The 10,375-nt window shown below is 37.2% G+C and overlaps 1 protein-coding gene across 1 annotated transcript; it reads left to right on the top strand.

The window, feature by feature from the left end:
• Positions 1 to 8,551: 8,551 nt before the first annotated feature.
• RB195_008969 (uncharacterized protein) lies at positions 8,552 to 9,227 on the top strand (the record flags this gene model as incomplete). Its single annotated transcript, XM_064195739.1, has 2 exons — positions 8,552 to 8,583; positions 9,047 to 9,227. The coding sequence occupies 2 exons, from the start codon at positions 8,552 to 8,554 to the stop codon at positions 9,225 to 9,227; spliced, it is 213 nt and encodes a 70-aa protein (XP_064046884.1).
• Positions 9,228 to 10,375: the final 1,148 nt, after the last annotated feature.

Here is a 10,375-nt window from a genome sequence, read left to right as displayed (position 1 = left end):
AGTGTTCTTGGATCAGTGGGCGGGACTTCGAGCTAAGAACGTCCATAACCAACGGCCATTCTCTAACCTGACAGATAAGGGAGCTAGGAAAAGTCCTCTGGGATTAAATAGCGTATCTTCCTAAGGAATACTGTCAAACAAGGTTTTTCCTAGTCCGTGAAGCACTACGTAAGCTATGGAGCTTCGAAACTGTGAAATCCCAGTCGAAATCGAACGACCTTCACAAATCTGGCAGGATTCGTCTTCGGCCAGCGTTGACGTTGACGGCGGACGGTAACGCCCCTGTGCCGTGATGAGTGCCGCCGCGTATGTACGGCAAATACCGTATTGTATTACCCGGGTGGTGATTTGCATAAAGACGGGGGTCACGTCGATATATGAGGTAAGTGCTCGGCGGGGTGGCGCGTTTGATTGCGTGTTGGGCCCGTTCCGATTTCCCGTTCAGAAGACGATTATCAATTTGCTCCGTTTCGATTCTGGATCGAGAGATTGATGAAGCGGAAACGCAGAATATATGTGAATGAATGGATTTTAATGGACCAACGTCCACGATTTGTCTAACCTAGGGCATTTAAAGCGCATATGTACACATAGCACGTTGCGTTGATCGTAAATACTGTATGTCGTTGACCGTCCGCAAAGAAGAAAAAAAAAACGCAAGGCGAGGCCTCACTGTTCGTTACAAAAATATCATCCACACCATCTTGTTGTTCTTATGAGACTAAATATAGGTCTTTAAAACGAAGTTCATTGTTGGAGATTACGGTATTGGAGATTAAGGTCTAGACTGGAAAATGATGTACGGCGAAGGTGTTGTCGGATTGAAGATGAGAGGAAGTATTTTCCAGGATTAAAATCTTGAAAATATTAATCTTGAAAAGTATTTTCTATCGTATTTTTTATGGTTATTCTAACACAAATTTTTTTCTGAGACAGAATGTGCTCATAGGTTATTTCATATTATTAGAATTGTTGGATATTTCGAAGAAAATAAAATGAATGAATGATAGTTGACAATATCTGAATCATTTTTCTCTAGTTCTATTTTTTTCTCCTTAATGTTTTTTTAATTTTTCGCACGAATTTTGAATATTTTTTTGAATATCTGTAAAAAGTACTGGAAGATGAGTCAGATATTGAAAGCTATCATCTATTTGTTTTAGTACATTTTGCGTTATTTTGCTCGGATCTTATCTAAAAGAATTTATGTTGCCCTTATTTATACTTTATTTTTTTTTTTTTTTTCCCCTTACCAATTCCCCCCCTTTTCATGCATGGTTAAGGCATGATGTGAGAACATGGTGTGGAACGGAAGTACACCACCAAACCAGATCCGCTGTGACGATCGTTACTACTAGGTAAGTCACTAGTTCAATTCAACACCCTTATTTTTTTTCAAGGGTATTTCCATTACTTTTATTTTCTCATTTGGTATTATTCAGCATTTTTATTTATTTTTTAAAGTGTATTGACTGAGCAGGAGACGCCTATTTCGACCTAGTTCACTAAAATTCATGAATAGTATCTTGTATGGAAGTGAAAAGAAAAATAACCTGTTCAGTAATAAAACAGACTGTTGTATGATTAACAAGCAAAAACGATGTTTCAAATTTTCTTGGAGGTCCATGCAACAAACCGAAAACAAACAACAACAATCGAAAAAATTCTGACTTTACGAAAGTTCAAAAAATTACATTTAGTTTTTTGATCACTTCTGATCACCCCCCGTTTTTTTTTCGTCTTAGCAGAAATAAAATGATCAGTGTACGCTATCTTAATCTTTTCAATGGAAGTCACAGAAGAAAGTCACCATAAGAGAATTTTTTTGGACATATTGAGTCGGAAGTCCTTAAGTGTTAATTCTAATTCAGCTGTTTTTTTTACTGTGTTATGATTCGGTTCCAAATAAGAAAATTTGTAGTTTATAATTGAGATTGAGTTGTACTGTAGATTTAAAATATGTGCTTTTTTTACTATCCCTTACAGTAAACCTTAAAAAGCAAGCTGAATGGGAGCTGAATTAAAGGACTCCGTTCGGTTCTTCGAACAGCGAGTTTTCTAGGGAAAAAAGAAGAGATTACCATTATTTCAAAAGAAAAAAAGAGACAAAGAAAAAGTACGAGGTTCTTGAAGCGGTTTCATACGGAAAGTTAGCTCATTTCGATTATAAATAGCAAAAAAAAGACAAGTTGTCGTGCGTCTGATAAAGTATGGTTGAGAATTGGCTGAAGAGGGAAGAGATGAGGCTGAGAGAGGACCATAACCCCATAACTTGCTGATCGCCCCCAGCATGAATTCATTTCCGAAGAAGTCAGGTAGTGAGGCGATTCGATAGTTCTATAAGACAAGTTTAACGAAGAAAAGTGGTAAGGAGTGCGATTTTTTTCTCGAGGTTTTTTTTTCTTTTGTAAGTGGCGAGTGCGAAAACGGGTGCTCAAAGTATAGCGGTTCTTACGGTGCTGTTTTTTCTTGTGGAAGAATTTTTTTGTGGAAGAGATAGAGAGGTCGCTCGCTGTATGCAAGAAACACTATTTCGAATCTTTCGAACGGTTAGTAAACGGTAACTTTGCTTATTCCGTAAGTTCTTTAAACTTGAATCACTGAAAAAAACTCAAAGGTAAAAAAGGTGATGAGTTTGTAAATGCTGCGCACTTTCTCGTTTTCCAAGATACTGATCAAAAGTTGTGCTGGAACGTTTCCAGATAAAACCAGATCCGTTTCCGATAAACCTTCTTATGATTAGAAAAAAAAGTGGAACTCGTAACTTGGGGCATGTGTCTTGCAAATGAAAATGTTCTACTTCAGGATCATAAAAGAAACGATGACTTTAGAAGGAAATCTCCATTAGAAAATAGCAGTTTTAACCCTTTGAGTACTGCAGTAAGGAGATTGAGTTGCCTGAGGTTTGTGGAAATCGTTAGGTTCCAGTTAGGCTGAAAAGATTTTAAATTGATCCTACATGTAAGACTTAGGGTTAACCACTTTTCTAATGCGGAGTGAAGCCTCCGAGAAAAAAAAATCGAAGAAGTTGACTTTCAATCATTTTCTAGGATCACAGATCACAAGCTGTAACCGATCTACTTCCTGCAGAAAAGCTTAAGTGAATCTTAAGAAAAACTCTAAGCTTTCGAATGAAAAAAATGGTAACAAAAATGGTTTGGAATGAATTTGGAAAGAAATATCTTCATCCTGGAAATGATATCGATGAGAAGTTGAATTGAAGTTCTTCCTGGTGTAAGATAAATTTCGATGTCTAAAGAGGCATGATAGGACGAGATGAGGCAGAGGCTGATTACGCAGTGATGATGAAGTCAACTTTTTTCCGGAAAGACATGAAATAAAATATTCGAGAAAGCAAAACATTACTGGATTAGTTGATCTCGAACGTTTCAATGATCTAAATGGAGCCGACACAAATCTTATGGTGAAGGTGTGTTGGACTGGCAACGGTGTATGAGGCGCGCAGATGTCTATCTAACTATGCCCAAATGTACGTATGTAGATGACATCCGTACGATAAGCTTCCACGAATCCGAGAAGGCGTCTCGTGAATCCGGGTCAGCGGATGACAGCCGCTATCCGTAGCGGCCATCTCGATGAAACCTCCCTAATAACAAGACACGAGATTTATGCCCGAATTCCCATAATAACGTTTTGGTTCCGCCGATTATGAAGAAATACGGGGGGGGAGGGATTTCCAGACGATCCCAGGAACTCCGGAAGTGGAGTTTTATAAGTCAAAGGACTACAGGTAGAGGTGATTAAATCAACATCGATAATGGACGTATTCGGCCGTGACCAAGGATTCATAAGCACACGTCGACCTAACCAACGAATCCAGACGGGGTCAATGATTCCTCGAAGCGATGTCAGATGTTAGAGCGGATGTTTAATACCCAACAATCCACATTCCCGTCTTAATGTAGAAATCCATCAAGCGTTATGTTACCTAGTTTGAGGGTTAACCGGTTAACCTCCACCTCATTACCAAATGTCTTCTAACTATGACTGTAGTAAAGTTTAAGCTTGTTGTTCGTGAACATTATGTTTGGAAATGTACCCGGTAAGAAGTAGTTATGGTCGGGAATATGTGGATCCATTACAACTTTACACTAATCCAAGAAAAGAGTTAGAATTCTCTACGAAATCCTACTCCCACGTTTTGTGAATAATATTTTTGATCTACTCAAGGAGTACACAAACGAAAACATTACGGACAGTTACAGAGAGGATAGAGTTTCATCGAATGATTTTCTGGATTAGACGTCGTCGACAACTTCGGAGATATAGTGAGACATTAATGCGACTTGTGAAACATTACTGTACGCCGTAGCATCTAGAGGACCGAATATAAAGGTAGAGGTAGAAGTGGAATGAAGAAAAATAACAAATTCTTGGAAAATTTCTCTATTCGATTTTACGGTAGAAGTATCGTCAAAGTAGGATTAATCATCGCTAGTTAGCAAAGAGAAACGAATGAGTCATGAATTCATGATTTCAACTACCGTAACAGATTGCATCGGTAGGGGAAAAAAACAAGACGTAGAGCATCAAAACGACAAGCGTCGACTTTGACCGCTTTTTTCCCGCTTGTGCCACGATTGTGTGCGGAAAATTTGTTAATGAACACGATTACCAATGATTTTTAAGAGCGACGGAGGTTAAGTAAGGGAGGAAATGAGCGAGGAAGGGCGTTAATAAGAAGTGAGGGAAGGAGGAACGAGGATATGGTAAGGGTTATTTCATTTTGTCTAGGATGTCATTGAGATGTAGACCTCAAACCTCTACCTACCTACCGACCCTGAGTACCCAGCAATCGAAGGTGATTGTTATGTAGATGACCTCGTCAGGCTTCTTACATCAACCGCACTTCTCTACAGTATTCAAAGAAATCTTTTAAAGGACGATGACGGCGACGTGAATGTTGTTGTTGGTGTGAAAATTTCAACAATTATTCGAAATGATCATCAATTTAAAGTGGACGCGCACAAATTTTGTACTGTGTACAAACTTTTTGGAAAAATCTAATCCGGGAAATACAATTCTGTAAGAAGAAACTAGGTTTGCTCTTCGACTTTTTCGGGGAAACGAGAGAAACACATGTATTTTTAACACGAAAACATCCATAGCATCCATTCCTGTATTGACGACAATTCGGTAGTTTAGTGTCAGTCACATAACGAGCGCTAAACACCAACGCAACACAACAATAAACGACAAAATTACCGTACTCAATCATCGTTCATGTGACGCTTTTGCAGGAAAAATGTTATAGAAATGTCGGAAAGAGACTCGACTTACTTCCAAAACATTCGTTTAAAGAGAGAGAAAAAAATTTCCAGATACTGTGACCATGTAGAAGGTCGAAATAGTCCTTGTATATAGTAATATGAGCGTATGCGGTAGCTACACAACAGGTGCGATGGAAAAAATTGGGCTTGATATTTTTTGTTGCTGATAAGCTGAAGAATAAGCTCTACGTAAAAGATCTTGGATAATCCTTGATCCATAAGAAAGAGAGTCCAGCGGTGACAAAAATCCTGTGGGAGCGTCGACAGTTACGTTCCAACGACGAACGCTACAGTCTACGGAAGGCAGCGACAGGATTACGTATCCAGAAATCCATCCTAGTCAGCATCTAGGATTAGCTAATAGAACGTTTTTCCAAAGCACTGGATTAGTCTTTTTTGCCCGATATTTATCCGAATTAATTTAATTATGTTCTTGTATGCGGTTATTCTTTTTATTTTAATTGTCCAAGAATTTTACCAGAAAATTATCAGAGAAACCACTACCAAATGAAGAAAGACGTATCTATTGATTTAATTTGATTATTGATTTAATGCTCTTAATATTTGATCTACCCAGAAAGTAACGCTTAAATCCATGTAGTTTTATTCAAAAATTAGAAGTAGGCGGTTTGCGTCAAGGTATTACCTTTCTGCAAGATCCCTCATGCAAGGTAATCCACCACGACTTTTTTCAATTACCCTTCATAGGTAAAGAAATTAGAAGTAGTCGGGCTAGAAGCGCTCGAGACATCAGTTTGCCCAACAAGACACCTCTTTACACCTACAAGATCGAAGAAGAGAAATCGTACGAAGTAAGTTCTGAATGAAATTATATGATAAAGCAGTTCTTTGCGTGCATATATGTGGTAACGATTAAGTAATAGGTGGTCCCGCTTCATAAATTCTTCGATTGTAAAGAGTGGCCTCGTTGTGTGAACTGATACCTCAGGTGCTGCTCCTCAAGCATCTTATTCATGGATTTCCACTTAGTGTTTCGTGTTTTTGCTTGGATACTTGCGGACTACGTTTCAAAACGGATTTACCGTTGGATGGAGACCTATAGAATCGTAAATTTCCCAGAACGTTGCATTTAAGCAGCAGGCGAGAAAAACACGTAACTGCATTTTTCGTTCACAAATGCAGTCTTACTAAATGTTTGCCCGCAAACCTCTTGAGACGACACATTTTGCACATTCAATTTTCAATTGTTGTCGAGAAACTTGTCGGCCTTCACTAGCTCAACTCTTCTCGAATATCGTCACGTCAATCGAATCACATTTTCAATGTACTTCCATGAAGAAAGGGAAAAAAAACGAATGTACGGAACAAAAGCAGTTTCACGGTGGAACAGTTCGATTCGATTCGAACAAAATTTACATGTGCAAAACCTCCTTTCAAAGCAGTCGTGGCAGAAAAAATCTTGAAAAATGAAAAAAATGGACGAATTTGTTGTTGATTTTAGAGATGTTTTATCTCATTTTTTTGTAGATTTTAGAGATAATAGGAAAATCAATTAAATGTACAGTCGTACAGAGAATTTCAAGTGTATGGTGGATCTGTACGAGCTGGCTAAAATTTACTGTTCCGGGAAAAAATGGTTGAAATTAAATCGAATATTAAATCGAATATCGATTGAAAATGGCTTCACTGCAGATAAATAGTACCCAACCCAATAAATCCCTTTAATTATATCTGACTCTTCTAAATTCCCATAAAATTAAACAAATTCTCATAAAATTTCGGACACTTCATTACAGTAACACTTTTATGAACATTCAGAAGCGTGTAGAGCAGGATATTAAAACAAGGATGGAAAAACTTTTCGCGGAAAGAAGAGATAGAAAAGTAAACAATCGGCTCAGTTATTAGGGAAAAATTGAGGCCAATCAAATCGTGTTGTTTTTCACAGACGTTCATATACGTGAAAACAAAACCACACTACACCACACGAGGATGGAGCGAGGAAAGAAAACAGCGAAAGATTCCGCGAAATGAGTTCAACATCCATAAATTCGGCTGTCTATATAGGCTTACGGTAGGTATTTTATTATGAAAAAATTATTTGTGATTTTTGGAAAAAAAATCCTAACAGTCGAGAAAGTTCGAGAAGAATTAATTCGGCCTAGTGAGTGACCGACTATAAACGTTTTAGACCGTTTCACTGTGAGACTTACCCGTTAAAAAAAAACTTTGAACACGCACCGCGCCTTATCTCCATCGCCAGATTCCCGGCGCGATTTTCACAGGTGAAATGACGGATTTCTCACCTAACCAGCTCCAGCTGCATGATGCGAGGATGGAAAAAACGAAGGAGAAGAGCAATAGATGATGACTGACTGACATGTGCGTTATGCGCGTTAAGCGCGCCTAACGTTGTTATTTAAAATACGAGAAAAGAAATAAGATGAATATCGAAATGAAAGTCACAGATAAAACAGTATAAAAAAAGAGTTCCATCCGTTCATTACTCAAACTTTTTACATAAATAATTTAGACAATGTGGATCGAAATTCCGGATTTTATTTGAAAAAAATGAGAAAAAGGGGGTTGGTAGACCATTTTTAAATCTATCATTCTTGTAGATCTAATTCAGTCTCACTTATATCTCCACCTTCAAAATATTCAAAATCTTCAAAGAGTTCATAGAATTTTTTAATAGATGCTATTACTACCACTTTATTTAATCCAATTTGATTTCTTCATTCTAATAATTTTCAATAATAAATCAATAACAATTTTTAATTTTAACAATAACTTCGACCAATTATAAGATCGATAGGATAAATCCAGAGCAAGGTCAAAGTTGATGAAGCTAAGCTTCAAGGTTAATCACTGAGAATTAAAAATCCTTACAAGCGCAAATAGCTCACAGACTATGCATGTAACTCAATTCTTGCGTGTTTTTTTTTTCAAAAAGTAGAATAAATTGTTGAATGAATGAATGGCGAATGAATGAATATTGTTCAAAAGTGGGAATATTTTGAATACTCGTTAATTCGCCCACTTTTTAATCGATTAATTTTAAGCAGATCGATAACGGAACGAGCGGATTAATTAAAAGCTTAACAAACGGTTGAATTAATGAATGATAGACTAATCCAATCTGAATCAACGAATGAATGAACGAGTCACTGGATTAATCAACGAACGGATCACTAAAGAAACGAATAGAGGTAGAAATAAATTCATGGAGAAGTTGTGATGGAACGTTTGATGATGAATGGATGAACGAATGAATGAGTAAATAAACAAATCAATGCATGAATGATAAAAGAAGTGGCTTTGGTAAGCGGTAAGTGGCTGATAAGTATGTGATATGTGTGAAAATGGGTCCATGATAATACATTACTTATTAGATGGGTGAACGAAAATGAAAGATTGAATGAATGAATAAATGAATGAATGAATGAATGAATGAATGAATGAATGAATGAATGAATGAATGAATGAATGAATGAATGAATGAATGAATGAATGAATGAATGAATGAATGAATGAATGAATGAAGGAAGGAAAGAAAGGATGACGAACAGATGAAGATGAATGAATGGACTGATGGTTGAGGAAATGAATGGACTAATGAATAAATGAATAGATTAATGAATAAATATCTAAATAAACAAATAAATAAATAAAGCAGAAGGTCAACAACTGCAGATTTTCGTACTCAGAAAAATGTGCTCGAGTGAAAAAGAGAAATTCTATAAAATGGAGCGACAAGGACAACATAGAAAAGAAACATGAACCTCTTTTAGTACGTTCATAAACGATGCGATGGGGAAACGAACATATAGAAAAGCGACAACGATCCCAACCAACACGACAGCCGACGAACGAACGATCTCAAGAAGCTACTCGTTAGCTGTAGTAACGAGAAAGAACGATTTGGTACACGAGGAGAAGGAGGAGGAGGAGGAGGAGGAGAAGGAAGAGTAGTAGTGCGTATGTGAATGAATGAATGTATATGTATGTGAGATGACGAGAGCTAAGCGAGTTTGTTCGATTCGTCGTTCGTTCGCAAAAGGAGGAGGCTTAATTCATATCGTGTATGTGATGAACAGGCTGGACAAAGTCAAAGAGCTGACTAACGACGAATGATAGAAGACCCGTTCCATACTGGCGAACGAACATTCCACTATGATATCGATGAATTGATGCGTTCAAAGCTACGCGGTGTTTTTTTTTTGCAGCTATTTTTCTTTAGTAGATTGCGTAGGGAACGGTGAATGATTCTTCGCCTCAGCGATCAAACGATAATTCGGAGAGTAAAAGATAGACCCATCGACAGATATACGGTAGGTACTATTCAAAATGTAACTATCTAGTCACTAATGTTGTCGAAATCTAACATTTTTATCTGACTATTATTTATTATTATAATATGATAATAAATATTGTAATATTATCTGATTATTATTTATTTATTATTTAGGAGCTGTATTTATATCCGGATTTTGTACAATATGTCCAATCACCCGCATTCTCGTATTATGTACTTCAAATCAAATAAAACCCACAATTACCATGTTTTAGTAATATTTTGCTCAAACTTCTTTGTTTTGTAGGAAGGAATGGTATAGGTCGGATAGCTTAGAAAACCCTGAAAATCACGGAAACGAAACTTCTGCTTGGAGTGGGGCGGTTTTAAGACGTTATCGTCCCGAGAACGATAACAAACTGAGCTCTAATCTTAGCTGAGAACACAACATCACAGTTCCTTTTTCTTTCTTTTTTTTTCTCATTCTCATTACTTTGCCCAAATACATGCCATTATTTCGTTGTTGTGAACTAAGTGTTGGTATCTCACCACCACCACCACCACCACTTACCTAAATTTCCTCGTGAGAAGATATTCAAACTGTTTGAGTAGGAGACAGTACGGTAGAATACAGTAACATCGTAGATATTTAGAAGGTCATTGATCAATCGAGGTCACAATAACGCCGAGGTGCTCGTCCAGCTAGCAGTTATTCTTATTTAAACTCGTTAAATGACTTCCCTCAAAGTTGTCATTTAGAGATTTAAAGAGATAAGAATGAGAGCAAAAAATCAGGAAGAGAAAAATCCTGCGCAAGATTCTTCCA

Source organism: Necator americanus, chromosome III, assembly GCF_031761385.1.
Source record: "Necator americanus strain Aroian chromosome III, whole genome shotgun sequence".
Taxonomy (NCBI): Eukaryota; Metazoa; Nematoda; class Chromadorea; order Rhabditida; family Ancylostomatidae; genus Necator; species Necator americanus.
This window is presented reverse-complemented; position numbering and strand designations above follow the sequence as displayed.